The sequence below is a fragment of the Dacryopinax primogenitus genome, assembly GCF_000292625.1.
Source record: "Dacryopinax primogenitus strain DJM-731 SS1 chromosome Unknown DACRYscaffold_17, whole genome shotgun sequence".
NCBI classification, from domain to species: domain Eukaryota; kingdom Fungi; phylum Basidiomycota; class Dacrymycetes; order Dacrymycetales; family Dacrymycetaceae; genus Dacryopinax; species Dacryopinax primogenitus.
Window position 1 is genome coordinate 831,703 of NW_024467214.1, and position 27,725 is coordinate 859,427.

At 52.8% G+C, this 27,725-nt stretch overlaps 11 protein-coding genes across 11 annotated transcripts; 6 read left to right on the top strand and 5 right to left on the bottom strand.

Moving 5' to 3' along the window:
* Positions 1–64: 64 nt before the first annotated feature.
* Positions 65–3,610, bottom strand: DACRYDRAFT_70366 (uncharacterized protein). The gene is made up of 3 exons (XM_040775919.1): positions 1,949–3,610; positions 1,546–1,899; positions 65–1,491 (listed from the first exon to the last, which is right to left on the bottom strand). Exons 1-3 carry the CDS (start codon positions 3,562–3,564, stop codon positions 180–182), a joined length of 3,282 nt encoding a protein of 1,093 aa, XP_040626041.1. The 5' UTR covers positions 3,565–3,610; the 3' UTR covers positions 65–179.
* A 1,932-nt stretch (positions 3,611–5,542) lies between these two features.
* DACRYDRAFT_110461 (CAMK/CAMKL/CHK1 protein kinase) lies at positions 5,543–7,206 on the top strand (the record flags this gene model as incomplete). The annotated part of the gene is made up of 6 exons (XM_040769053.1): positions 5,543–5,625; positions 5,684–5,937; positions 5,990–6,231; positions 6,287–6,476; positions 6,527–6,798; positions 6,847–7,206. The coding sequence occupies 6 exons, from the start codon at positions 5,543–5,545 to the stop codon at positions 7,204–7,206; spliced, it is 1,401 nt and encodes a 466-aa protein (XP_040626042.1).
* Positions 7,207–7,635: 429 nt separating this feature from the next.
* DACRYDRAFT_110462 (uncharacterized protein) lies at positions 7,636–8,381 on the bottom strand (the record flags this gene model as incomplete). Its single annotated transcript, XM_040769054.1, has 2 exons — positions 7,636–7,737; positions 7,785–8,381. 2 exons carry the CDS (start codon positions 8,379–8,381, stop codon positions 7,636–7,638), a joined length of 699 nt encoding a protein of 232 aa, XP_040626043.1.
* Positions 8,382–10,777: 2,396 nt separating this feature from the next.
* DACRYDRAFT_83058 (P-loop containing nucleoside triphosphate hydrolase protein) lies at positions 10,778–12,283 on the top strand (the record flags this gene model as incomplete). Its single annotated transcript, XM_040776609.1, has 5 exons — positions 10,778–11,050; positions 11,099–11,198; positions 11,247–11,363; positions 11,414–11,584; positions 11,633–12,283. The coding sequence occupies 5 exons, from the start codon at positions 10,778–10,780 to the stop codon at positions 12,124–12,126; spliced, it is 1,155 nt and encodes a 384-aa protein (XP_040626044.1). The 3' UTR covers positions 12,127–12,283.
* Positions 12,284–12,570: 287 nt separating this feature from the next.
* Positions 12,571–14,663, bottom strand: DACRYDRAFT_118402 (uncharacterized protein; the record flags this gene model as incomplete). Its single annotated transcript, XM_040770575.1, has 1 exon — positions 12,571–14,663. One exon carries the CDS (start codon positions 14,661–14,663, stop codon positions 12,840–12,842), a length of 1,824 nt encoding a protein of 607 aa, XP_040626045.1. The 3' UTR covers positions 12,571–12,839.
* A 1,853-nt stretch (positions 14,664–16,516) lies between these two features.
* Positions 16,517–17,785, top strand: DACRYDRAFT_56836 (Aldo/keto reductase; the record flags this gene model as incomplete). Its single annotated transcript, XM_040775400.1, has 5 exons — positions 16,517–16,621; positions 16,671–16,757; positions 16,807–16,854; positions 16,902–17,588; positions 17,636–17,785. 5 exons carry the CDS (start codon positions 16,517–16,519, stop codon positions 17,783–17,785), a joined length of 1,077 nt encoding a protein of 358 aa, XP_040626046.1.
* Positions 17,786–19,060: 1,275 nt separating this feature from the next.
* On the top strand, positions 19,061–21,010 carry DACRYDRAFT_24188 (aldehyde dehydrogenase). The gene is made up of 4 exons (XM_040773588.1): positions 19,061–19,230; positions 19,293–19,690; positions 19,740–20,493; positions 20,547–21,010. Exons 1-4 carry the CDS (start codon positions 19,109–19,111, stop codon positions 20,779–20,781), a joined length of 1,509 nt encoding a protein of 502 aa, XP_040626047.1. The 5' UTR covers positions 19,061–19,108; the 3' UTR covers positions 20,782–21,010.
* Positions 21,011–21,283: 273 nt separating this feature from the next.
* On the top strand, positions 21,284–22,854 carry DACRYDRAFT_110467 (pectin lyase-like protein; the record flags this gene model as incomplete). Its single annotated transcript, XM_040769055.1, has 7 exons — positions 21,284–21,486; positions 21,532–21,586; positions 21,633–21,938; positions 21,985–22,143; positions 22,194–22,319; positions 22,369–22,780; positions 22,832–22,854. 7 exons carry the CDS (start codon positions 21,284–21,286, stop codon positions 22,852–22,854), a joined length of 1,284 nt encoding a protein of 427 aa, XP_040626048.1.
* A 143-nt stretch (positions 22,855–22,997) lies between these two features.
* On the bottom strand, positions 22,998–24,089 carry DACRYDRAFT_56762 (uncharacterized protein; the record flags this gene model as incomplete). Its single annotated transcript, XM_040775392.1, has 7 exons — positions 22,998–23,240; positions 23,290–23,416; positions 23,470–23,492; positions 23,541–23,637; positions 23,689–23,823; positions 23,875–23,915; positions 23,964–24,089. Coding segments are annotated over 7 exons (792 nt in total), but the record flags the coding sequence as incomplete, so codon positions are not given.
* A 465-nt stretch (positions 24,090–24,554) lies between these two features.
* On the top strand, positions 24,555–25,830 carry DACRYDRAFT_110469 (uncharacterized protein; the record flags this gene model as incomplete). Its single annotated transcript, XM_040769056.1, has 2 exons — positions 24,555–24,683; positions 24,739–25,830. The coding sequence occupies 2 exons, from the start codon at positions 24,555–24,557 to the stop codon at positions 25,828–25,830; spliced, it is 1,221 nt and encodes a 406-aa protein (XP_040626050.1).
* A 13-nt stretch (positions 25,831–25,843) lies between these two features.
* Positions 25,844–27,308, bottom strand: DACRYDRAFT_90711 (Dehydroquinate synthase-like protein; the record flags this gene model as incomplete). The annotated part of the gene is made up of 4 exons (XM_040776967.1): positions 25,844–25,959; positions 26,029–26,737; positions 26,773–26,868; positions 26,928–27,308. The coding sequence occupies 4 exons, from the start codon at positions 27,306–27,308 to the stop codon at positions 25,844–25,846; spliced, it is 1,302 nt and encodes a 433-aa protein (XP_040626051.1).
* Between the last annotated feature and the right edge of the window lie 417 nt (positions 27,309–27,725).

Genomic DNA, 27,725 nt, shown 5'->3' on the forward strand with positions numbered 1-27,725 from the left:
TAAGTGGAGAAACTCTAATCTTGCAAAGACATTTCCACACAATGGGGTATAATTTGTGCTTTACACCATACAGCATCACAGAAGAAATACTTCGCATACTTCTACAAGTCATGAATGAAAAAGACAAATGTGTAACAAAGTCTCAGGGAAAAAAAGGCAAACAGGTGTATACTCGCCTCCTAGTTAACTTCGATCTTCTCCCACTGGCTGCTCGTCGTCGACCGCCTCATCCTCTGCTCTGGCGGGGCATGCCCTAATTCCTCCCTCCCTCCTTTCCCTTGTGCTTCCTGTGCAGATCGCGCCGCTGCTCCAAGCCCGGGTTGCTCTCTCTGACGAGGGCTTGGCTTCCGCACGGGGGTGTCAAACTCCATTGAAGCCGTAAGCTCTTCAGGAGAAGAAAATTCTTCCCGTTCTGCCTGTGGCTGAGGGTCCAGGATTTTAGGGAGGCGCGGATGAGGCTTTTGAGGAATGGACGTAGGGGCTGTTGGCGCGTGGAGAGGTGCTTGCTGAGCTGGAGGTGCACCCTGAGACTGGGAATGCGACTGGGACGATGACTCGGGTCGCCTGTTGTGCTTGTGCTGATGATGCTGCCTCGCCTGTGTAGGGGGGGAAATCGCCGTGAGCCTTTCCCTCTCTCGATGTGTTTCGTGCCCCTGGGCAAGATTGCCCACTTCTGCCTGATCCTTAGAGGCCGACCTTTTCTGGGCATTCTGCGGAGGAGCGGGGAATGCCGTCCTAGATGGCGGAACAAGCGTCTTGGCCGTTTCCCGTTCCCTTTGCCTATCTCTTCCTAGCGCATCGAACGAAGCTCGCCTGTTCGCCGATGGCGACGGGTTTGGGTCTTGAGGAAAGGGCACCAACACGGGCGTGTCCGCCCGCTCGCCGGTTCCGCTGGAGCTGCTGGTTGCCGTCGGGCTCTTTAACCCAGGGGTCTCTTCCCATTCATCATCCAGCTCCACCTCTGTACCTGCCGTGGATGGTCCAGACTCCAAATGTCCCGCATCCATCGTCTCGTCTTCTTCTCCGTGGTGGCCGATGAGTACGACTTCCGCTGCCGACGGTATCTTCGCATGCTGCGCAACGGTCGGAGTGGTCAACTCGTGCTCGTCGTGCTCGGGTTCGTCAAACTCGTGGTCTACGCTCATGGAGTCGCTCGAGATGCTCTCCATCCCCACATCGCTCATGTCGTCACTGTCTAGCATCTCCCAAGCCGCTGGAGCATCCGCAATGGTGAATATGGGTGCCTTGCCTCCCTTGGACTTGGCAAGTGCGTCCACTCGGGCACGCAGATCGCGCCATTCTTCCACGTTCCGGACAATAAAACCGCATAACATGGATGGGTCAAGACCGGAAATATGCATCTTTCGCACCTTGTCGGAATGAAACGTTTTCATTTCCGACAGCGTGAACTGGCCCGTTGCATCATAAGGACCGTCTGTCGGTACTCGCAGAGGGACGGCAGGACGCGTGCTATGAGGGTCGAGATAGAACCTAGAATTGTAGAGTTAATTGAACTTCCAACTGATTCAACATGGGAGAACGTACAAATGGTCTCCCTGTGTACCGACGAAGTAATAACTGCTGCTCGGTCTCCCGCCCGCGATTCCAACAGTTTGAGGGAATGTGAACAGCGCTTTGACGCTGTCATAGTATATCGGGGTGACCCCTTCGATACCAAGCCGTAATCCAATGAGGATCAATACGGCGCGATCGCCCCATTCTTCTTTCATTCGGTTCGCTCTTTCACGGGCTTCTCGGTCTCGAGTGTTGGATAATGAAGATGCCGATGACGGCAAGGTAGGCGTATGCGACGCAGTAAACACCGCAGTCTCGTGTATGATCTGATCCGGTGGGACAACGACGCCAAGCCCGCAGGCTGGGAAAGCGCTGACAAGTTTCCTGCAAACATGATCAATATAGATAGAATTATTTTTTGAAGAACACGCACTTGATGCTACCAGCTGCGATGCTGGGACCGAACCATTGACCCACCTCTCGGCCCATATCTGCCCCAGCCAAGGCTAGCCTATGAACTGAGAAAGGACACCAGATACTCGGGTCATCCAAGAACCAAACGAGAATCTTGACATATGCTTCAAAGCGCTGCCTATCTGTCTCGGACGGCGGAAGGCTAGGTGCTGGGAAATTATTGATATAGACCGGGTTCGGTGGTAATGGGGGAACATGCAGTGCTACCAACGAGTTGGCAAGGAGCATTTGTCCAGTGCGAAGCATGCAACCCCAGCCAGCATCCGAGGTAAGATCTCCCCGTCCGGGAACCCAAGCAAGCCATCGTCTGTTTGGGCTTTCGGGCACGCTTGGGGCAGTAGACGGAGGAGTAGGGATAGAAATGGGGACGACTGAATCGATCGTGGTTGGGGGCGGAAGCGGAGGTTGAGATTGTGGGATGGGCTTGAATTGCGAACGGTAGGTCAGATAGATGAGGGACGAAAAAGATGCATAGAATGCCGGTGGCCAAGCAGGCTGGGGTGGCTGTGGAGGAGTGGAGGATGCACTGGGGGCAGCGTAAAGACCCGAGTTGGACGAAGACAGAGAATTGTTGGATGCATGCATTAAGGTCGGCTGATCCCGCTGCGGTGAGCTGGGAATCGGGAGCGGCATTGGATGCTGAGAGCCAACTGGGGATTGAGATGGAGAGCGATCGGGCACTTGAACATCGCTGTTGGCCCAACCTGGGTACGTAGCCCCTAGTAACCAAATTGACATCTCGCTCCTGTCCGGGTTGGCATCGGTGTCGAAGAGGTACCGGAATGCTTTCTCGATAGGGCCAGGAGCTTTCGCGGCTGAACCCTTCATGAATCCAGAATGACGATGATTCCCGACCGCTGAGTTGTTAGCAGAGACTGGCTGGGATGGACTGGGGGACGGTGCACCATAATTTCCAGAACTCGGATGAGACGGTGAAGAGGAGAGGGCCTGTTGACCCGGATTGGGAGGCGGAGGAGTGAAATGAGTTCCGAGCCAACCCGTCAAGCGCCCGGGTATATCAGACAATCGATGGAATGCCGTCGATGTGGAAATAATGCTAGCGTTGGAGGATAGCACTCCACCAGCTGCGGCTGCCGGTACGCCGGGATCGAAAGAGGAGGGTGCGCGGGTTGATTGGAAAGAATTGCGTACTCGGTGACCAAATGGGTGCGAAGAGTGGGGAGAAGTCGGTGTGGTCAGTATCATTGGTGGTGAAGAGGACGGACTAGAACTCGAAGGAGGTGGAGATGGTCCAGCGGTGTCCCTGTCAGAGGACGTCGACCCCTTGGACTCGTTGTCGGACCCTCGGCCAAACAGTCGCGACCGTTTCTTCCCTATTCCTCGACCAAGCTTCTTAGGTGCTCCACTACGGCTTTGTGCCCCAGGCGTCTGGGAGTTACCATTGTTCCCAGATGGCGTTCCAGGTGACAGTGCAACAGGCGGGACGGTGGTGTCGAGGTACGTACCGGTCGAACGTGACCTGTCGCGCCCTGGCTGAGGTCGTATGAATCTAGGTAATTTGGTATGAGATGACGACGAGGACGAAGGGGGAGGAGGCGGAGAGGATGATGACATGTATAGTGCAAGATGTATGCGTCCTCGTCGTCGTTGGGTGGTGAGCTCGCTGTCGTTGACAGTGAGGAGGCTAAAGCCGCTGACCGTGAGACGGTCGATGACGAGAAGCCGCCGCGTTTGCTTCCGTTTACTAGTGTGATACCGGGTTGCCCCTGTACATGTCCCTTTCGTTGTCGCCATTTCTATCTCTGGAGCATTTCTTTTACCTTTCTAGATTGTCTAGCGGATATCTATCTGAAAATTTATTTTATTGCATCAAATCTGCTAAGTTTAATGTGTCACCCAAGGCTATACTTGTGCTCATTGTGACTCTCTGTTGGTTGACCCGCGTTCGCGCGACTGCGGCGTCTATTCTTCCGGTCAAAGCTCCAGCACAGTAGCAGCAGCTTCTTCCCTGGATTCCACCAGGAAATGTCCATCTCATTTGCACCATTGCTTTGGGATGCCTTTTCATCAGTGCCTTGAATCGATAGAAGCCGCGAGGTTCTCAGTATTCGCCGACATCGTTTCCGCTCCCCTGGTGATACGTGAACGAAGACTCCCACTCCTGCAGCTCTCGGCGAATTCCGCGCGCTACTGTCATCAGGTTCTTATCCGCGCCAAAACGTGGGTGGAACTAAGGAAGTGCATAATTGCTGGACGTGACACGAATCCTACTTTATTTGCATAGACTGGTCTCAGAGTATTCATAGACAGTCGCCTAATCCCGCACTGAAGCCTGATGATCATCAGACACAAGAGCGGAATCGATGGTCTGCCGAAGATATTGCATCGCCTGGACCCCGGACACAGTGTCGGGGTTTGGATGTTGAGCCAGGGCCCGATTTCGATTCAGTGACAAGACTAGCATTCCGGGTAAGAACAACAGAAGCATGTGTTCCCCTCAAACTCTACGTGCCGTAACGTAGGGCACACTCCCACCTATCTGTTCAAGACTCAGCGAAAGCCACTATCCGCTAGAGTTTTCCTTCGCGCCTCATGCATAGAAGGATGTGTACTTCCCCGTATCATCCGCAGACACCACTCTGTGGGTGAAATAGCCACGCCCGGTATCCTTTAACGGCCGTTCCTAGATTGCCAGCTCTATATGTTGGCTAGCAAACGATGTTGTTCGCCGCGAACGTCACCAAAACCCTGATCCTCTCGCCGCATGTCATCGATCTCTACCACACGATGATCGACTCTGTGTTTCTCGTCCTTGCCGAATATGCTGCGTTTCATGAAGCCATGGACCGTTCACGATCAAACATATGGGTTTTCGTTTTGGTGTGCCCAGAGGGGCGACAAGTCAGGGTAGCTTTATCCAATGATATTGTGAATGGAGCTCAACGATGCTGTCCAATCGGTTTCCGGTACATGACCACTTTCGGAACTTTCCTCAACCTCCTTGCCGCTTCTGGTTTGTATCGTTACCGATACACCTTAGAATCCACGGGTTGTCTTCGTGGACATAGACTTTGGGTGTATGCCGTTGTTCACTGGCTGGAAGGCTTTGGAATGCTGTAAGAAGGGTCGGCCAAAAGTGCTGAAACTATGCTTGAGCACATTTGGTGGATGGGAAGACATGTTCGCGCGGAGCCCGAGCGCCTCGTTGGCGGGTCGATGCTTCCTGCAGAGAGTAAGCTTTCTTACCACTGCTTGTGCGTAGTCTAATCGAAAGCAGTGTGGGAGAATCCCAGATATATCGAGTTCGATCCAACACGGCTGCACTACCCATTCTAGTGCACCATGGCTCAGCCCCTGGTATCGCATTTTCCCCTTTTGTCCTCTTCCTTCCCAACCTTCAATCTTCTCCTCAGTTCTAAAGCCAATGTACTACTGTTTGAAACAAGAAAGTAGATGCACTAAGTGAAGCAATTATAGTACCTGACTGGACTGTCACGTGTGCAATTCACTTCGCGCGGCAACGACAGCAGGGACGTGACGTGACTGTGCCATTACTTGTCTGCACAACGCCATTCCTTGAATCTCTATTGTTATGTCCCCTCCGACCAATAGAAAATACCCGCCAATTGCAGGCTACGAGCTGGGCAGTGTGATTGCCGGGGGAGGCTTCTCATGGTGAGAATTGTGGAGAGACGAGCGTCACACGTCAGTCTCATGCTATTCGACATTCCAGTGTGTTCCGTGCGACCAATGCCGAGCTCCGGTCATCAGCAGCATGCAAAGTCGTTCTGATTACCCCACAGACCACACCTCAGCAGAGGAAGGAGCTCGAAAAGGAGATCAAGGTCCATTCGATACTGAAGCATGCCAACGTCCTCGAGTTTATGGCAGCGAGCGTCGTGGAGGAGAACGGAAAGACACGCTGGGTCCCGGGATATTACATGTTAATGGAACTGGCTGCGGGTGGAGATCTTTTCGATAAAATTGGTGCGCTTAATCATCAGAGATATGAGAATGATTCACTCATTGTTTGTTGTAGCACCCGAAGTCGGCATTGATCATGATATGGCTCAGCACTACTTCAATCAGCTGATATCGGGCTTGTCATTCATCCATGGTCAAGGCATCTGTCACCGAGACTTGAAGCCTGAAAATTTGTTACTATCCGGGGCTGGTGTCTTGAAGGTCGCAGATTTTGGGTTGTGCGCAGTCTGGCGGCACAAGGGGCAAGAACGCAAGCTCGCCGAACGATGTGGCAGCTTGCCCTATGTCGCTCCAGAGGTGCGTGTCGATTTGCATTCCAACCATGAGTTGTCTGTCTAACATAGACTTACAGCTTAGCCTGCCAGATCCATATCGCGCTGAGCCAGTGGATGTCTGGGGTGCTGGTGTCGTCCTTTTCACTCTTCTGTTCGGCAGCACCCCGTGGGACGAGCCAACCACCCACAGTCCGGAATTTGCTTCCTACGTCACTGGCGAGATCCTCAGACAAGATCCATGGAACCGGATAAACGGAGATGCACTCGGTGAGTCCAGGCAGACACGTGGCCGCTTCTCGAACTGATTCTCTGCGTAGACCTGCTTCTCGGTATCTTGACCATCGATCCAACGAAAAGGCTCAATATAACACAGATTCGCGCACACCCATGGTGCAATCGATCTAGTCAAGTTCCACAACTTGGCCCGACCGCTTTAGCTCAGCGCCTGACACGCGGATTGCAAATGAATGGAGATATGGCACTGGCAGAGCCCGAAATGCCGGCTGAGGATGTTGACATGGACGAGGAGGATGATGGATTTGCTATGGGTGGAGCGAAGAGTCAGTTCACACAGAGCTTAATGCTCTTCGTACGTGGTCATCAGCCCTACATATCGTCAAGACTGACACGCACACAGTCCCAGACACAATCCGGTATGAAGTACACTCCGAATCTTACTCGCTTCTACGCATCCATCTCGCCCTCTCAACTGCTCACTCTGATAGCTCAATTCCTCATTTCTATTGGCCAACAAGTTTCAGAAGATGTCCATGAAGACAAACGAACATCAGGCGTCAGCATCATGGTTCGGGGAAAGGACACCCGAGGCCTTGTGATGGCGGGGTGGGTCGAAGTGGAAGAGTTTAGTAGAGAGGGAACGAGAGGGAGCAGATGCGTGTTCCGACGGGACAAAGGGAATCCGCTCAGCTGGCGCCTGTTGTGGAAAACCGTCGTCAACAGTCCCACAGTGGAGCCCTTTGTACTGAAGCGGAGATGACGCACCCTATTTCACTTTTCTTCTTTTGTTCCCCTAATTCGTTTTGCTTACCTGTGTGCTGCCACCACATTGTGTGCATGGGGATCGGCCGGGCCACGGGTTCTTTCGCTTTGCCTGTATCGTGAATGTGAATCCCTGCATCTGCGCCGGATAACTCCGCTTGATTGGCTTTCTTCCGTGGGAAACAGGCACATGGTTACGAAAGCATTTTTTTCCATTATCCGTCTTTGTCAGTGGTTATCCGGTAACATGATCAATCGCGGAGGTATTCTAACACGACAGCAAATGAGGCATATGGGTACATTATGCATGCGCACGGCGCATAATGGAAGAATAAGATAGTGTCCAGGGCCAGCGCAGCTGGATGATAATATGAGCACACCATGTATGTTTTAGATTCGATCTGGAAGATCCAGGTGACGGAGGCGGTCAGGCAAATCCGTGCTGTCGACGACGCATGCCACTCATCGCCCACGGATACGTTTGCTCATGGTCACAGAAGCGGCGTGCAGCGGCCTCGCACCCAAAGCACTGACAAGCGTGTTAGATAGTTCAAGCATGAGTAAACTTGAGCTCACTGAATAGAACGCGCCGGGAATAACAGGGGACGTGCCCAGAGAAGTTCCCTTCCACCACACTTGATAAATAATGCTGTCGACGGAAGCCAAACTGTCTTGCTCGAGAACACCCGCATCCTCGAGGTGGTAAACGATCGTTCGAATCCAGTGTCGATGGCCGCGGCCACCAGCCGTGAAGCCGTATTGATGCAAGCCGTTGGTGATCATGATGTGGAAGATGTCCATGAGTGTCGTGCGCGGATCTTGCAGCTCGAGCACAAGCGACATGCCGTTGTGTGGATTTGCACTAGTCCTCGAGAAGCTGGCCGGAAGCGGATCTACTTTGACAATAGCAAGAGTTCCAACAGACGGGACGATTTCCATCCGAAGGCGTAGTCCGTTGCTGAGCCCGAGGACGAGATACCAGTGGTTCGGGTTGGTGGGATGGGGCAGATGAGGTGACGTAAAGGATGCAGATACAGATTCCGAGTACAAGAGCATCGAAGAGCAGCCAGTGCCCAAGTTGCCAAGAACGATGTGGGAAGGAACGAAGCGCATGGTCTGCCAGATAGCTCGGACATTCTGCATATCGACGTAACCCATTTTAGGGGGAGGCATTGTGGGCGAGTACGCTGACCTTTTAGCTTGACGAGCTGGGAATGCTTTATATCAACCCCTTCCTTTGCCTCAAGGCCTAACGCACTGCCGTACGCACATCTGTGGTAGATAATGGCACTTGGTGCACGCCCGATGGAATATGGCGAGTCGAGGCCAGTCATGGGTCGTACTCGCGGATGCACTGTTGAGGTCGAGGGACAGCCCAAGGTAACATCTTCGACCGTGCTGTATAAGCAACAGCGATCGAGGGTAGCCACCTGGTTTCCAGGCGGCTTTCGACGTGTGTAGGCCTGGAGTTGGTATGCATGTCGATCGATTTAGCAAGGATTCGGGACGAAGTGTAGTCTAGATCTTGGCAGTGTGCACTGCGCAAGGTCCGGACAATTGGTATGGCTAGTCAGAATTCTGATAGATGCTCGACCATAAACCCGGAGAGGCTGCAAGAGGTGAGGCCACAAGCAGTCCATCATGCGGTGAAAAAAAAGTTATAGAAAGCGTGGGAGAGAGCAGGAGATTGCCTGTCTCACAAATGTTCGCCGATTCATTTGCCTCCGTGCACGCGTTGAAGGCGGCGTCGTGCCTGCCTCGTTCCATTGTTCTCTTAACCACCACCCTAAGATCACCCGGCGGTTGGGCGATGCTTCGTACTTTCCGGAACCACGCTCTTGGGCTTCAACCAGTATTCCTTACTCAGTGTCCCTGCCACTGATCAAAACGTGGAGAGCCGACCCCGCACAACTCTCAAGCAGTCGGCCTCAAGCACACCTCCGGAACCTGCAACCTTCACTGGCGCGGAGTATGACATATTGTACGGTTAAGCAGGTCGCACGATCACGTGAATACGACTTCTATACATGTGAACACGGTTCATGGCGTGATACTGATTCGGTCCGCGCTCAAAGCAATCTCTAGGAACAGATCAACGGTGTTCCCGGGCCGAGGATACGTGTTGTCTCCCTCCTGGCTCATGAATGATGATGAGTACGGAAAGTTCTCGTTCCTTACTACTGTATCTAGGAAAGTGCAATGTGATGTTCCATGCTAGTCGGCCACATACCTCCTACTTGCTGGAACCTCGTGAGTCGGGAAGCGCTTTCGCCGAAACTATGGAGAACTTATGCTATAATCCGCTTGAATCCATCATGGGAGGGGTTGTTCTTGTCGGGTGCTGCAGCAGGGTAGAGGAACTCTAGTGGTTGGGAATGAGCAATCTTCAACCCTTTCGGTAACTTCCGGATTCTGAAAGCGGTATGGATGAATCCTCGGTACGGTAGCCACCGGCGTTTTGGACTGTCGATTTAGTAAATCATAAACCAAGGTACATGAGTAGTTACCCCGTAGTGACCTGTTTCGTAGCACGTTACCTCTGATGACGTGATAGTGCCCCTGAACAGAAGCAGATGTCCTTCTCCGCCAGCCTTCTCACTCCTTCTGACTTGCTCGAAGAAGGGAAGACAGGGCGCACACCCTAAACCAGATCGGTCTGGAATCGGTGATTGCTTAGTCACAGCCTCGTTGCGGGAAGGCCAACCTGAATACGGTATGCGGTGTGGTGGTTATCGACGAGCACGTTTTCCAGCGTGGCCTCAGAGTCAGAGTGCGGGACCGAGTTGTCAGCCTCAAGCCACAACGCACTGGGACTAGATGGGGGCGGGCGAAGCAGCAGTTTATCGTTTCCTAGAACATTCTCCAGACGTCCAACCCCGCGTTCACCTATTATGAAACGTGATATGGCAAAATAATGTTGTGCGTGTGCGTGCGCCATCATACGCTAGACCCATCCCAGCTCTCCGCGCAGCCCCCTTCGATTTCACTTCAACTTCTTCTCTATAAACAGTACGTGTCGCTTGGCTGCGATGTGTACAATCAATACACTAGAAGATCATATGGAACGTTCGGTCGGGCGTACCTTTGGGATCGTACTTGATCATAGCTAGCTTTGCAGACAGGCGAGGACGTGATCGCACAAAAAAGAATCCTGTCGCGGCCGTGGATTCCATCCGCACCAGCATGGTCCTGGGAGCAAGTACGAAAATCAGGATGGAGTTCTACAAACGCAAGGTATTTTGTTAGGTCGTACCTAGCCTTGTTTTTGGCCATTACCGTGAGGATGAAACGGGACGGCGAGGCGGACGATGATGGTCGTTTGAGTGAGGAATAGGGAGACCCTGTCAGACACGTGATACATCGGTAACTCCGAGATGACTCCGCCGTAATATTTTGTGACGATGAGCTCGATTTTTAAGGCAGCGAGCAGCCTTCTTCAGCTGGCTTCAACCCTCGTTTGCTAAGCATAGACTAATGCGATAGCGTCCACAGACGACACTTGGAGCTTGTCAATCTAGTGGCGTTGTGTCCGTAGCGTTGGCTTCGACGTGGTCCAGTTCCTTCCCATCATGCTGCCGTTGTCTATTCCGCGGTTCCCCTTCCCCCCCAGCCCGCCATCATGGTACGCCGGACATATGGCCGCATTTGTTAACTCGCTGCCCAAGCTTCTGTCTACCACCTCTATTGTCTTGGAAGTGCGGGATGCGCGGTTACCCCTCACATCGGTAAACCCTGCTTTCGAGACGGCGCTCCGACGATATTGGGCGAGCGCAGAGTTGGAGGGGAAAGAGAGGATCATTATATACGCCAAGCGGGATCTGGCCGAGAGGAGGTATGAAGAGGTGAGCGTCTAGTGAGTAATTATTCCTGTGGATACTGATCAGTAGCAGCCATTGAAGACCATGTTCAAGAAATTCGCGAATCAGAGAGTCATGTTTGCAAACACAGGCCAGCGAGGGGACGTCAGGCGAGTACTTGATGCCATCACTAGTACGTGTCTAGTTTGGATTGATAAGAGCATTGCTGAACAATGTTTAGATATCGCTGAGAACAATAAGGAAACGCATCCTCGTGCAGAAGTCCTTGTCGTCGGTATGCCAAACGTCGGCAAATCCAGCCTGCTGAATGCGCTGCGCAGCTCCGGTATCCAAAAGGGTGTGTGTTCACCACCCCTTCCATCTTGTTATAAGGTTAATCTCACCTAGGCAAGGCTTTCCGCACCAGTGCGACCGCTGGCCTCACTCGCAAGTTCACCGGCCATGTTAAGATCCATGAAGAGCCTGACATCTATGTGAGCGATACACCTGGTGTCATGGTGCCTTATCTCGGACGCGGGGAAGCTGGATCGGAGAAGGGGATGAAACTTGCTGTGACTGGTGCGTCTTCTGTGTTTCGTTGGGTCAACATTCCTGATTCCTGTGCAGCCGGCATTAAAGAAAGCCTATACGACCCGGAGCTGCTAGCCTCCTACCTCTTACACATACTTCCGATCAAGGCGAATATGCCATTCGATCTTCCCCATCCGTATAGAGGGCTTTTGCCCGAATACGGCGGGTCTTTTGCGAACCTAGTTCCACCCTCTCATGACCAAACACCTCTTCTCGAAGCCCTAGCGCAGCGCCTAGGTCGAGTGAGGAAGGGTGGCTTTCCTAATACTAATCTAGCGGCCATCTGGTTGCTAGACTGGTTCCGTAAAGGAGGGGCCGGGAGATGGACGAGCGACTTTGAGTCCGCTGGAGGATTGAAGGGGGTAGAGGAAACCGTCCGCCAATGGGTAGAGCAGGGGATGGGCATCATTGGTGAGGGCGAGTCGAGCCAAAACCAGGAGAGGAGAAAAAAGATAGAGGAGAGGAGACAGAAGAGGCTCGAGAAGTGGAAGAAGACGCATGGCACGAGGGCGGTTGCGGCTGCGGCATGAACAAGCGACCACCGTGTCTTTGGCGGCGGTCCGCTCAACCTCGACAACACGAACGAGTTGAACGAGCACGATTCACGATACAACTCCCCTGCTGAATATTTGGCTGTTCCAGCCGTATCTGCATATCAGCAAGATGGCGTCCTATCTTCAAGGGAATCAGTCCGGTATTCATTCGGTGTGCATTGATACCTCTCAAGCGAGGGCGAATCGCCGTGCGATGTCGTCCGTTTGCAGTGACATTCGGCACACATTCGCACATTAGTAGATAGCGACCAGTTGTGATAGAAATACACATGAATGTCATTAACCCCAGATTACCAGGGGGGACATCACACCAAGAATACTCACGATAAACATGAGGGTAAGTAAGCCACATGAAAAGGACAACAAGCGCGTAAAGCAGAACACGCAGGGAGCTATAACTGAGATAAGAGGTGTTGTGGGTTTTGGGAAAGATGGGATTTGTGAAGGGATGGGACGGGATGAGGTGTGTGGAGTGGTAGAGGAAAGGACAGATGCGATATGTCGTGATGAATGAGATCGTGTGAGTGAGAGTGGGATAGTGAAAACGGGAAACAGGACCAGGAAGGAAAATCGTGGAACGTAAAAGCGTGCAAAAGAAACCAACCGAAGTTCCATGGGCTGCATAGTTCGACCACGCGTTGGTTTTGAACACCAGATGCACCGTCGACTGGAAATGATCATACACTCCCTTACACTCGTCCTGCAGCTTCTGCCGTCTCCTCGCCATCCGTCCCAGACATCACTGAGGCAGAGACGACAGAAGACGCGACGGTGCTCGTCCTGCTGAGTTCGGCGCCATAATAGACACTTGGGGAACGGTTCTTCACTGGGCTCTCCTCACAGGATTCCCTGCGCACTGTGCCCATCAGCCCAGTATCAACCGCCCCACCTATGCCTTCCTCAGAGCCGTCCGCTTCCACGTCCCCCTCCGTATCTTCATGACTCAAGACATCCAGCGCCAACGGGCTCGGCTGTGTAGGTGTATGCGAGTGGCTCGTCCGCCTAAGGCTGCTGATGCTGTCCCTCCTCTGCGGCCCGAGTTTCCTCTCTCGCTCGCGCTTGCCTTGGACTTGGATAGGCACATGTGCCGGGGGCGGAGGGGGCGGAGGCGGGATGGGCGGATAAGGGTGAGCGTGTGGTAGGGTAACGGACAGGTGTGACGGTGGTGAGGAGGAATCGTAGGCTGAGGAACAGGAAGAAGATATGCTCGTTGCTGTTGGTCGCCGGTGATGGTTATGCAGCGCACTGGGCGCAGCGCCTATCCCCACACTGACACTGATGCCCGTGCCGGGAGGGGTACCTAACATGCTCCCGTTGGGAAACCCGTTCCCGTTTGGCGTCGTCGGGGATGTCTGGCCATGCGCAGCTCCAGGAGGAAAAGTGATAGGCAATGGCAAGCTCAAGTTCCCTGCTTCGGGGGTCTTCCTCTCCGCACCCAAGACGATCGGCGCGCTATCCCTGCTCGCGGCCCTCTGGCTCCTCCCACCCCCACTCAAGGGTGGGGCGCTCCACGCGCCCGAGCTAAGCCAGCTCTGAGCATCGAAGGAGCTTGCCACACTCGTCGGGCGGGTGGGGACCATATCGCTCCCCTCTTCCTCCCATCCCCTGCTTCCGAGCCCGAGGTGGCTCACGCTCGCCGCATCAGCACCTGAGAGGTGGGCAAGGTCCATCAGCAGTTCGCGGTTCTCCACTTTGATAGTTTCGATAAACTTTTCTGAGATGAGGTGCTCGAGGTGGAGCGCCTCTACTTCTCGTTGCGCGTTGGAGAGCGAGAGGCGCAGATCGTCTGATTCGTGAGTTGACACTGCGTGCGCGGCTTGCAATTCGCTGAGCTCCTGTTCGAGCGTGCGGATACGCGCCATGGCTGCCAAGGGGAAGCTCTCCTGTCCACCTGAACTGCCCATCTCAGTTGGAGAACATTGCACGCTCGCCTCGGCATAGGTTGGCTCGTGTCGCCTGCTCGTCGCTGTGGTGGGCCGCGACACGCGGATGGTGTCACTTCCTCGCTTCCTGATGCTCGGACGGTAAGTGCTCGTCTCACAGTCACTCGCGGCCCCACCCGTGCTCGACGGGTAAGACGAAGGTGCATCGTCTTCTTCCAGCAAGGGTAGGGGTGAGGTGAGGTGGTGTGGCGAGTGCGGATGAGGGGCAGAAAAGGGGTGGATATGGATACGTGGGAGGACGGACGTAGGTGTGCTCGGTTCGGGTGATGCGCGGGCTGTAGGCTGCTTGGAGCGATAAATGCTTCTCGCCAGTAATAAACGGGTAAGACTCACTTCGTAGGCTGCCTCGACTCCTCGGTCGTATTTGTCCTTCTCTAGTCGCCGCACATCGATCACCTCCCTATCCCTGGGGTCGCCCTCGCTCCCCGCGTCGGAAAACTTGTCAGCGCGAGGGGAAGTGCGCAAAAGGGCATGCTTGACACGGGTAAATAAGCGCGAGCTCTTGCGTTCTTCTTGAGGGTGCGGCTGTGGATGGGCGGAAAGGGGCAAGGGGATGGTGTGGTGTGGCATTGGGCCTGAGTGGTCGTGAGGATAGATCGTGAGTGTCGTATAGGATAGTCGGCGAACAGTTGGCGGACAGTTAGCAGGGCGATGTGGCCGATAGCGTATGGTGCGGGGAATAGATGGATAAGAATAGAGCGTATGAAGTGGATGCGCCGTCCAGACGTCAATTGGCGGCGACGGCGACTCGTTGATGGACAGGGACGACGGACAATGTCGTTTGCGTCGATGAGTAAATGACGATGAGGACGAGGCTACAGCCAACTAGTCACCATTGTACTCCAGTTACGTTAGCCTTGAAGGAGTCGATGTATGCGTGGTAGATGGTGGTAGGAAGGAGAAGAACGTCGCCGTCGTCGTCGTCGTCGTTGCACACACAGCGTGTACTGTGAAGAGCGTGACTGATGGACGGTCAAAAGGTTGCTTCGTTTCGATTGTGGTTTCAGCAACGCGAATAGAAATCACCCAACAAGTCTAATTAAATACCATTTATTCCCAGTTGGTAATTATTTTCCAATGCAACGGTTGGCCTTAGAATAATGCGAGAATAATTAGAATATTTGCGAGTTATACTCCTTTGTAACAGAAGAATGCGAATACAACGAGGCTGCCTCATGACCGTACTCATTTTCACTTCGGTTTTCGCCCCTTCTTTACACTCGGCACTTACCTCTTCGTTACACGTCGTATATATGCATGTGTTCTCTTTGACAGCCTACAACGGAGCTACATTACATGACATTACTGTCCACGCATATCCATCATGACCCTTTTATCTTCGCTCTCGGCACTGCCCATCTCTCGTCCGGAACTTCTCTCCGGAAACCGTCAGCAGGATGTGGAAATATGCTTATGGCCGACCAGCGAAATCAGTATGGACGCCGCTTACTATCCTAGTGCTGTCAATATACCACACGGGATGCACGCTATGTATCTGCAGGCTCGAGAATGACAGCACTGCGAACTGCTGCGGCCAATGCCGGACGGAACATATATCACTTAGCTGATGATGAAAGATTGATCTACACGCCTTTACTGCACGAGGCTGGGACCATTCAAAGACGCGTACGCAGCACGGCATCACGGTGTCAAGAGGACCGCTAGACACCCATCAACGAGCGATGGCCGACAAATGATAGCGACCAAACAGGACGAGGTGAGGCTCTGTATTGATATCATTACCAACCAATTGAATAACAGGGAGCCTGTTCGCGTTGTATTCTTTTATAGCTCTTCAGCATGGAGACACGAACACCAGCAGGCGTGCTAATTGAATGTACTAGACATAACGAGGTTCGTGTACGCTGAGGTGCATGTTTCCATTTGTGCCTTTAAATCGCCTTGCTTGAGGACACACGGTGCCACCGGGTTTGCAGAGCGTGACATGCTTCATATTGTTTATGCAACTCGTTCATCTTCTAATTTTCTACAGCTACGTCGAGAACATATATCCTGTGAGATAGAACAATGAGAAGGCTCTGTTGACACGATTGTAATACATTTACGCCCAGACCAGCACGAAAGACTAGCGGAGCCGTTACTCCGAACGGGCCGTCATTCCCACCGAAGAAAATATAATTTCCAATCGTTGACTTCTACCCGGTCTGCTTGTCCAATTCGTCCTATATGACCAACCAAATCCTGAATCCAAATCTATTGAGCCACACAATGAACAATACAATCCCAACAATTACAAATCTGCCCTTGTCCGAAACGTTGAGGCTCATCGATCATCCGGTGTGCGGGCGTCACCTCAGTCTACCGCGACATACCTTCAGCCAGAAATTGGTACAAGTACCCCACACCTTCTACTGGCCCTGTCGCTGTTCTCTTCTCGACAGCCACTCAATCCCAACTGAAAAATGGCAACAGTTCCGCAGGTCACTTACCATCGGCTGGGCAATAGCGGGTTGAGGGTGTCTAACCCCGTTCTGGGGTGCATGAGTTTTGGCAGCGAGGAATGGGGTGTAAGTTCTTTTTTTTCGCTGTCCGGGGGCCATTATTGACACAAGACAGAAATGGGTCCTCAATGAGGATGCCGCGCTGCCGTTGTTGAAGGCGGCTTGGGACAGGGGTGTTACCACCTGGGATACGGCGAACCTCGTGCGTGTATGCGTCCATCCTATGTCCTTGTGCTCAATCAAGTCACTAGTACTCCAATGGCGAGAGCGAGCGTATTATTGCCAAGGCATTGAAGAAGGTGCGTCGCGTCCATTCGCACAGGCTTGCGTGCTCACAGCAGAGCAGTACAACATCCCCCGGTCCAAGGTGCTCATCCTCACGAAATGCCATTTCTTGGTGGGCAACACCCCGGGCCAGCACACGCTCTTCAACCCCGAGCTGCACAACCAGCGCGACTTTGTGAACCAAGCCGGTCTTTCCCGGGCTGCAATCTTTAACCAAGTCGAGGCGTCCCTCGCTCGCCTCGAGACGGATTACATCGACTTGCTCCAGATTCATCGGGCCGACCCGAACACCCCTGCTGAGGAGACGATGTGGGCTCTGAACGACCTGGTGCGGAGCGGCAAGGTGCGGTACATTGGCGCGTCGACGATGTGGGCTTGGCAGCTCGCAGAGTATAACAACGTTGCCGAAAAACACGGTTGGACGAAGTTCGTCAGCATGCAGAGCCAGTACTCGCTGTTGTACCGCGAGGAAGAGCGGGAGATGAACGCCTACTGCAACCGATTTGGGCTCGGACTGATCCCCTGGGGCCCTGTGGCGAATGGACATCTCGCCCGCCCGTTGGGGGAGGAGAGCACCCGTAGCGAAGGGACGAAGGGAACGCCGTTTGAGCTCAAGCACTCTGCAGCGGACAAGGAGATCATCAACAGGGTCGAGGAGCTGGCGAAGAAGAGGGGGTGGAAGATGGCTCAGGTTGCTCTGGCATGGATGAACACCAAGGTCACTGCGCCTATCGTGGGCATTAGCTCGGTAAGTACGTTCCCAGTTGGGAGAGAGATGTTCTGACTAGGCTGCAGCCGCAACGGCTGGAGGAAGCGATCATCCCGGATAAGAAGTTGACAGAGGAGGAGATAAAATACCTCGAAGAACCGTACGTGATATATTGGATAGTCGGTCCGATGCTGATGGAGTACAGGTATGAGCCGAAGCGTGTGCTGGGGCAGTAGATGGGCACTACTCTGAGAAATTGATTCTTGACTGCCGTTTTCCGGGCTCGAGGGATAGAATTCCTCTTGCAGAATTCGCGATACCTCTTGTGTTGTCTCAACACCGTCTCAAACCGCGGGAAGTTGCTGCTATTTCCGACCAGAATTCTCACGGACTATACAGCTATGCCGCTGCACCTTCTCCGTCGACCAATCACTCTCCAAGATCACTCTCCAAGGTGTACCCATTCTCATAAGCGTCTCCCCGCACTCGAGGCCCTAGCAGGGTCGCGTGCCAGGGACACGGGTCAACTCGGATCACTTGCGCTCAATTTCCCCACTTTGCCCCCCATGCTGCTTCTTCATTGTCTCACGTTACCTCTGCCCGAAGGCGCTTAGGAATCTGGGACTGCGGGGCGAGCGGGGGTCGGCTGTGGGGCAGCGTGTGGGGAACTTTAAGATGGTGTGCTTATCGCCCCTGTTGTTATGGACTGAATAAGAAAGTCTTCACGGCAGAAGATGGGGTGATCGTGCCTTGCTTTAAACCTGAGATACTTGGGTGGTCTGACGCATTTAGGCATCCCGATATCCTCCGATGCGTGTGTTCTCGATGTTCGTGCTCAGGGTTTGTTGTACGTTGTCAAAGGGAGCAAGGGGGAGGTGAAACGGAGTCGCGATGTGGAGATGCGAAAAGAAGAATAGAAAACTGCGTGGAATTGGTCAATTGAGGTAGAGGCGCTGGTAGGAAGGGTTAAGCGGAGAAGACCGGGAAGTGAATGCCCTGAAGTGGGATCGCCGATCGAGTATTTCGGAGGTAGGTGATAAGACTAGAAGCATACAATTACACTGAGAAGAGAACAGGGGACGGGAGAGGATTAACCAAGATGGGAAAGGAGATGGGCTTATGACCGACGAGATGGAAGGATGTTGAACCGGGCAACAGATCTGGAGCCGAATATCCGCGGTTACTTGTACTGTGCTGGGAGTTGCTGGCGCACGTTGAGTCGAAGTATTTGTTGTGGTTACCATTGTTGAAGAAGTAGATTGTTAAGGGCGATGAAGGTGCCAGACAATTAGTTTACGGAGGAACAATTGACCGAATTGGGAGGATTGACCGAGATGAAAGGGAAAGTGGACCCGGTGACCCGGAGCAACGATCACATGACACCACTTGAACATTGCGTATGTAATGTATGAGGTGAATACCAACGATCATCCATGGCGTGTCAGGTTTCCCTCCACCTCACACTATATAACCCCCCAGGTTCCACCTCACTCTCCGACAGCGCATTTCCCCCCCTCTTCCCCCCCTCACTCTTGACCACCATCTCCCATCTTTGAACTATGGCAACACATCTCAAGTACACCTTCGAGGCACCTTGCCCATACAAAGGCACAGCTGACTTCTCCACTGGCATATTCATTGATGGAAAGTTCACCGCAGGTTCAGAGGGAAAGACCATCGAGTGAGCACTTCTCTCATCACCGCCTCGCTTACCCGGAATGGTTCTAACCCCCATCCCCACAGGGTCTTCAACCCCACCAATGGCAAGAAGGTCTGTGACATCTCCGAGGGTACCCCCGCGGACGTCGACACTGCCGTCAAGGTCGCCCACCGCGCTTTCCAAACCTCATGGGGTCTCAAGGTTCCTGGTTCAGAGCGTGGTCGTCTCCTCATGCGTCTCGCCGACCTGATCGAAAAGAACGCCGAAGAACTTGCTGCCATCGAGGCGCTCGACAACGGCAAGGCCTACTCCATCGCTCTCGACTTTGACGTCACTCAGAGCGCTGCCGTCATCCGCTACTACGGAGGCTGGGCAGACAAGATCCAGGGCAAGACCATTGAGGTTGACGAGACCAAGTTTGCATATACCCTCCATGAGCCGATCGGTGTTGTTGGTCAGATCATCCCCTGGAACTTCCCTCGTGAGTGTTCCGCACCCTCTTACCCTGCACTTCTAACGCATACATGCAGTGTACATGCTCTCCTGGAAGCTCGGCCCCGCACTCGCTTGCGGTAACACCGTCGTTCTCAAGACCTCCGAGTTCACTCCCCTCTCTGCTCTCCGTGTCTGCACCCTGATCAACGAGGCCGGCTTCCCACCCGGTGTCGTCAACATCATCACCGGCTACGGACAAACCGTTGGCGCTGCCATCGCCAACCACATGGACATTGAAAAGGTGGCTTTCACTGGCTCAACCCTTGTTGGTCGTTCGATCCTCAAGGCCTCGGCCAACACCAACCTGAAGAAGACGACCCTTGAGCTCGGTGGCAAGTCCCCCAACATCATCTTCGATGACTGCAACCTCGAGGATGCCGTCAAGTGGACCGCATTTGGTATCATGTTCAACCACGGCCAGTGCTGCTGTGCCGGGTCCCGTGTCTACGTCCAGGAGGGCATCTACGACAAGTTCATTGCTTCCTTCGCCGCCCACATCAAGACCCTCAAGGTCGGCGACCCTATGGACCCAGACACATTCCAGGGCCCACAGGTGTCCCAGATTCAGTATGACCGCATCATGGGCTACATCCAATCAGGAAAGGAGGAGGGTGCTACGCTCCTGACTGGTGGTGAACGTCACGGCAAGGAGGGCTACTTCATCCAGCCAACCGTGTTCACCGATGTCAAGCCTAACATGAAGATCGTTCGTGAGGAGATCTTCGGGCCCGTCGTCGTAGTCGTCAAGTTCAAGGATGAGGATGATATCCTCCACCAGGCGAACGATACGTGAGTGAACTCTCCTCGCATCGTGCATGTTCGGACAACTAAATCGCACGCAGTTTCTACGGTCTTGCTGCTGCTGTCTTCTCCCGCGACATCTCCCGCGCGATCCTCGTCGCCAGCCGCCTCCAAGCCGGTACCGTCTGGGTCAACTGCTATAACAAGCTCCACCCCCAGGTGCCATTCGGCGGTTACAAGCAGTCCGGTGTCGGCCGCGAGCTTGGCGAGTATGCCCTCGCCAACTACTGCAACATCAAGTCGGTCCAGATCAACATCGGTGCTCCGGCTCCTTGAGCGCCTCCTTCCCTCTCTGTGACTCGAGCTGTATCGGTGAACGGCACTCTGGTGTATTTGGGTAATCCGTCTCACATTCCCTTGTTTTCTTGCATTTTCTCTCACGGTGTGCTGTCGGAGCGAGTGGGAAGAGGCTGGGGTCTTATGTATGTTTGTTGTGCACAAAAAAGAAAATTTAGTACGTGTATGCGCTGTAGTGGTTATGCAACCAATCGACTTGATTTATGACATTTGTGGCTCGTCCTCTACAGTATATGGTTTCCGCAACTTTAGGCCGAACGACCACCTCGACTGCGTCACCGTGCACCTAGCTTCCACGGGCAGTCAATAAACATGCGTCCAACAATTCAACTTCTAAAGTTGCGCATGTGGCCGAACTTCTCAGCACACACATGACCTGGAGAACATTGGGACGTTGAGCTTCTTGCGTCTTTTCCTTGGGCGCCCGCCTTCGAGTGAAGAAGGCTGGATGGTACGATATCCCAAGCCTTGAAATCTCATTATGAAGCCGAGTCTGTTCACGCATCTGTGCATCGACTTCCTCCGAATCGCACTTGGCGTGGCCACGACGCAACATGGGAAAACCTGCATCCTCTCCCCCCTTGGAGTAGGCAAGGACGACACGGATCAAGTGCTTGCTGCAATCTCTCGTTGTGGGAAGGGCGGTCACACCGTTTTCCGTCCGGGAGGCTTCAATATCACCAGGTGAGAGAGCCGTTAACGACAGATAAAAAGCTAATGATGTGTCAGGAAGATGACCTGGGAGCTCGAGGACGCAACTGTCGATTTGTGGGGCTATTTGAACGTTGGTATTTGAGGCACATCTGAGATATTACGCTGATGTTGCTCAGTTCCAACCTGACATCCAATATTGGCTCAACTACAACAACACTTACCGTGTCGTCTTCGTCCAGTCGCAAGCATTGTGGTTCGTCGTCACCGGCTCCGATTTCATCATCGACGCGCATAACGCAGGCGGCATCAATGGCAACGGTCAGCCATGGTGGGAGTATTTCACCCAACATACAAAGGCGGATGGGGATGGGCGGCCGATTAGCTTGACCGTCTATCAAGCCCAGAGGGCGACGATCAAGGGGTTTAGGATCGAGAGTCCGCCCTTCTGGAGCAATTGTGTTGCCGAGAGTCAGGAAATTACGGTGCGCGTGTCAACTGTCATTTCAGAGCTTCCTGACGTTATTGCAGTACGACGGCATGTTTGTCAATGCGACCAACACGAACTCGACTTTCTTCGGTCAAAACATTGACCCGAACACAGACGGCATCAACACCTTCCGCAGTAACAACATCAACTTGTTCAACTGGGATATCACCTGCGGTGATGACTGCTTGGCTATCAAGGGTGTAAGTACGCTTACTGTAGGCATACAGCAGTAAAACTGATGAAATTGAAGAACTCGACGAACATTCATGCAAGTAATTATACTTGTCGTGGAGGTAATGGCGTCGCATTCGGCTCTCTTGGGCAATATGTCGATCTCCCCGATTACGTTGAGAATGTTCTACTCGAAGACTTCACGGTATGTCGTCCGTTCCGTCATGCCGATTCTTCTGAGCCAAGGCTCGCAGATCACACGGCTCGACCACAGTATTCAGCCAAACATGGGCGGCGGTGTATACTTCAAGACATGGACGGGAGAAACGGTTGGCGTGCCTCCGACAGGCGGAGGCGGCGGCACAGGCAAGGTCGAGAACGTCGTCCCCCGAGATTTCACGCTCAATCTCGTGGACCGACCGGTGCATGTCTATCAGACAAATGGTGGTAATTCATCCGAGACTCCGTCAGAACTTCAATTTGCAGACCTCAGCTTCATGAACTGGCGCGGAACCGCAGACACTAACCGTGTTATCGATATCGAATGCTCAGCCGCCGCACATTGTCCAGGGATGGTCTTCAGTGATTTCAACATCGAGCTCGCGCCCTCTAACTTGACTGCTCGGTATACTTGCATCAATGTTGTCAGCGAGAGGGGCATTGCGGGTTCGTATATCTCAGACTAGTGAATGATTGAAGCCCTGACCATGAAGACAGGGCCTTGCAATGCAACTACCTAGCCCGTAGTAGGCAAATGACAATGTGATGTTGTGCCGAGGGACTCCCTCCTCTGGGCCCGATAAGCAAGGAAAGCAAATTGTATCATCAAAACGGTTGTTCCCTAGAACCACAGTACAAGAGATTTCGTGAAACACCAGGCAGGCTAGGCACTAGTGGGAATATCCCTGGCCTTGACAATCCAGCTGTTATCAATGCCGTTGGCGTGGTATGACTCAAAAGGAATACCAGTCTTTTTCGAGTTCTCACGCATACGCTCTACTTCGACCTCGATCGTCTTGTTCGCACGGGTCAACGTCGTGGGAACCCAGCGGTCCCGAGGGCGGGTCGGCTCGTATTTTACACGGTTTGCGTCGAGGTCGTGAAGTGTCTTGAGCTCAACGAGGCACTGCAAAAATTGATCAACAATGTGTTTATACGCAACGGGTTATTCATACGTAGTCATCTGAATTCTCCCGATTCAAGTCGAAATGTTCGTTGCGGTTTACGCATGGATTGGTAATGAATCGCTCATTACGAATGTAGTTCTTCTGGCGCGAATGGGGGTGCGGAGAGGTCAGAATTCTTCTGGGAAATTTGCGGCAAAGTTATGCACCATAAGAGGGTGGCACAAGAACACGTCACCCATCTTGCCAATACACTGCGTTTATCTCAATGCACCGCCCTCACAGTCCAGGAATATACCAACCTCCTCGAAAACATTGCAAGTCTTGACTAGCTTCGGCACGATTTTCTCGCCATTCTCGTCCATCATCGTGTCCGAACCCTCAGGATGGTCGCGCAGCCTACGAGATAGTGAGTACCCTTTAATTGAACGCGTTAATGGAAGTGCCTACCATGCGGCGACCTTCGCGATCCCATCGGGACAGACATAGGTTGGACCAGCACGTGCCTCAACATCGGACCAAAGAACCAACGTTTCGAGGGCCTGACACTCGCAGTCCAAGAAATGCCGGAACCAGTCCCCATCGCTGCGCTGTTACATCAAGGATCGGTAACACGACAAATGGAATGGAGCTCACACGTGCCAGTTGGTGAGATCGCGAGGATCGGTGATTTCGTCCTGTAAGTATCATGAGCGAGAACGTACAAGACGGTAGCCAAAACTAACGGGATCGAAGTCTGGGCTCCGGAGATTGCAAATGAAGCCGTTTCCAATGTAATTGGACTTTGCAGCAATCATGTCTGTACCTCCAAGAAGATCACCACAAGCTTCATAGACGAGCGGAGCAAAGGACCTGGCGTCATTGTCAACAAAAATATATCAGGCGACTTACATATCAAAAGAGGTTTTATCTGACCGCTACTGAGTTCTGTATAATGTACAGATCTACCCAAAGCAAGCTCAAGCCGAATCTACGTTGGTTGATTTGAAATGCAGCAGATTGAGGCAACGAATTCTCGGCGAATCGATGAATCTATTGAGTTATCCATGCAGTTGATATACCAATGGGTCTACGCCGTGGTTGATGCACAGAGACAGCAGCGCGACTCTTGAGTCATTAAATAATTGTGGGAGCCAAACGCGCTTGTGGCAGTGATAGTGAAGGAAGCATTCATTCCATGAGCGCCTACTAAACGCAAACATATCCCGCCCCTTAACTACACCCTCTCTTCACCGAGGGACATGGATATTTTGGGACTTACAATAACCGTGTAGTTCAGCCTCCAATTTGGACGCAGAACTATGACTCTTCATCCCATGACCTCCGCCTCGAACATCGAGGATGAAGGGCGTGTCGTTCCGCTTTTCATCAATGGTGACAAAATCGTGTTCAGAATGGAGGGTGGAATTGTGCATCAGATTCGAGTGGACCTCACAAATACCAAGGTAACAAGAATCCCGCCAGCCCAAAAATCCAACAACTTGACCCCAAACTCATTAGACACATCCTAACTTCCCGCCATCCACACCGTACAAGAAACTGAAGGCGCGCATTGTCAAGGAATGGAGATCAACGCGTGCTCGTTCGTCTAAAGTGAATATCTCGATCCTGGACAATCCTCCTTGCACCGGGTCTTCGCACCCCATACCTCGGGATCGACCTCATGGGAAATGCCGGCAGCAAGCAACCGAACCCGGCTACCGAATACATGAGGATGGTACGTTGTCGGGGAAGAAGCTTCCCGCACTTCCTGCCGGACGTGCATATACACTGGCTTACGTCAACCCTCCTCTTCTTTCCGAAGTATGGAGACCGTCTGAGCCTCGATCTTCGACAAAATTCGAGTGGAGAGGACCTCATCGCACGTCCGAGAGGCCTGTATCCAACCCCAGTGTACTCGGCTCCAAAGGGAAGAAACGAGCACGCATGTCTGACTACTTCAAGTGTTCTCATCGAAAATCCAATGATACACATGGAACGAAGACTGGGACTCGAGCACTGCCATTTAACCCATCAAAGAAGCGCAAGCGACGTGATGTTCTGTCGCACATGGATCGGAAATCTTTAACTGTGCGCATTCGTGGGACCAAGCTAACGATGGCCCCCAAAACAATGGAGAAGTACTATGACAGTTCTGACAGCGATTCTGAATCCGAAGTCGAGGAGCCGCTTGCCTGCTGGTCCACGACGCACATGTATCCCTTGACCGAACGATATCATACTATGTACAACTGTGATCACGAAGAGGCGAAGCTCCGTCTATGCTCCATCTCCAGTGCTGATGGACTCAATATCCACGATATATCCTTATACCCTTCAATTCCCTCGCATATATCTGCCCGGCTTCCAGAAGAGGCTCGCGAATGCATCCCAACAGAAACCGAAATGACCGAAATGGCAATTCTCGCTGCACTCGCCGCTATGGAGCAATCCTTCACCAACACGTATGATTTCCCACATTCGTTGGGTCTAGAGGATTCAGGTCGGAATGGGATGACTCCTTTAACATCTGCTTTTAATCACTGTTCACCCTTGGTACGGTTCGGAACAAATCAGCATCTTCTCGGAGCAAGTCTTGTCACCGCCGTCTGAGAACACCGAGCTGTCATCGTTCGTGCGTATTTGTACCAAGTTCGCCTGTATGTGATAGGGTTGGGTTGTTCATGCAAACGAACAAAATTAAGATGGACTTTTTTAAGTCAAGAAAACTAGGTACATCGCCTAGTTTGCGGAAGGAGATTATATCTACAGGACTGCTTAACTCCGCACCAATTCCAATATCTCCATCACATCCTCCTTGGTCTTGAGTGGGTAGGGATTGGTCGCCGCAAAAATCGTCATGCAATGTATTCTCGGCGAGCAGATCGACCTTGTCTCCGGCGACGCCGACAGCCTTCAACGTCCTCGGCATGCCGAGGACGCGGAAGAAGGCATCAAGCACATCTCCCAGGTCCGCCTTCTCCTTGTCCAATCCTAGACCTTGAATTTCCTTGAGTTCCCAGAGAATGTCAAAGACCTTGCGCTGAGGTTCGAGATTCGCTCCTTTGGCAGCATTAAACTTGCACACGGCTGGAAGGGCGATGCAGCTGGTTTCGCCATGGCCAACGCCCAGAGGCCCCATCATATGGCCGATGGCATGCGACGCACCCATGGCGGGCTGGGTTTGACGGCATGGAGCGCTAATGGCGAACTTGACGCCGATCTGACACAGGAAGTGAGCGTCCAAATCGGTTTGATCTGTCTTGCATCTCAAGAGTCCAGAAATGAGATTCCTGAGACCTTGGCTCGCATCGGCATCGCCTTTCTCGTTGAAAGTGAGTGAGCACAATGTTTCGACACAGTGATCCACAGCCCGGACACCAGTGCTGAGCCAGAGCTTGTCCGGGGTCATGAGTGCGAGCTCAGGATCGAGAATCACAAGGGCAGGTCCAACCAGAGGGGGGCCAAACTGGTATTTACGCTTGGTGGAATCCTCGGTTGCTCCGGAGTAGTTGGTATACTCGCCACCAGAGAGCGTGGTTGGAAGCAGATGACAGGAACAACGGATCGTTTTGTTCCGCCCGCCTCAGCGCCATAATTGGCGGGAAGTCTCTTCAAGTCGTCAGACTGAGTTACGTCGTTCGCGAGTGCCTATAATGCCAGTATGTTGAGTAAGAGACTAAACATGTTACGGACATATATATGCGCACCAGAACAATCAGTTTGCCGGCATCGGTTAGACTGCCCCCTCCCAGCTTAATAATCAGGTCCACTGCCATGGAACGACACTCATTGGTGATTTCTACGCATTCACTCCACATAGTATGACTGGTCAAGCCAGTCTTTACACCAACGACCTTCGCTCCCAGCGCCTTCTTCAAAGCAGCGAGAGCGAACGTGTTGTTGGCCAGGGAAGCAGAATCCAAAATGTACACACGAGAGCAGCGAAAAGTCTCGCTGGGGTGCTTAGCACAGGCTTCGTGGAACTTGAGTCCGTACGATATGTACCCGCGAATAGACGGTCTGGTGAAGGAATCCCTGTGATCGGGAAACGCCTGCTCGTACGTTTCGGTGCCGTATTCGAAAGTCATAGTGGCATGTTCCGTGTGAAGTGCACTGAGATATTGATTAGAGATGTGCTGCTGGGATTGTGCCTTTCAGTGCGAGTTTAAATAGTTATAGGAAAATATGACACGGCATGGTCTGCTGCACGCTCCGAGACATGTTCACGTTCGTTTCCACGGTGCACTTCTCAGCGTCGCCGATAGTTCGCCCTATCCAAAATCAAAGTTCATGATCATTGCGATGTATAAGGGGGTGTCCACCGGATGACAGATACTGTGGGTTACATGGTCTTTGTGTGGGAGGAGAGGTGGGCACAACTCTCTCGCGGCCCTTAGTCACGTGATGGTATTACAGCGGCCGAGGTGAGCCGAACGAGCCAGCAAGTCGACGTGGAACGCACTAGCTGCTTGCCAGCGAATATCAGCTGGTTGGTAACCCCCCCC

Excerpts from the sequence above, each read along its gene's own strand:
- DACRYDRAFT_70366 (XM_040775919.1), bottom strand. The coding sequence starts at position 3,564 with ATGTCATCATCCTCTCCGCCTCCTCCCCCTTCGTCCTCGTCGTCATCT. Across the intron at positions 1,900-1,948 it reads ATCGCAGCTGGTAGCATCAA|GAAACTTGTCAGCGCTTTCC; the intron begins GTGCGTGTTCTT and ends TCATGTTTGCAG. Across the intron at positions 1,492-1,545 it reads GGTACACAGGGAGACCATTT|GTTCTATCTCGACCCTCATA; the intron begins GTACGTTCTCCC and ends CTACAATTCTAG.
- DACRYDRAFT_24188 (XM_040773588.1), top strand. The coding sequence starts at position 19,109 with ATGGCAACACATCTCAAGTACACCTTCGAGGCACCTTGCCCATACAAA. Across the intron at positions 19,231-19,292 it reads TCAGAGGGAAAGACCATCGA|GGTCTTCAACCCCACCAATG; the intron begins GTGAGCACTTCT and ends CCATCCCCACAG. Across the intron at positions 19,691-19,739 it reads CATCCCCTGGAACTTCCCTC|TGTACATGCTCTCCTGGAAG; the intron begins GTGAGTGTTCCG and ends GCATACATGCAG.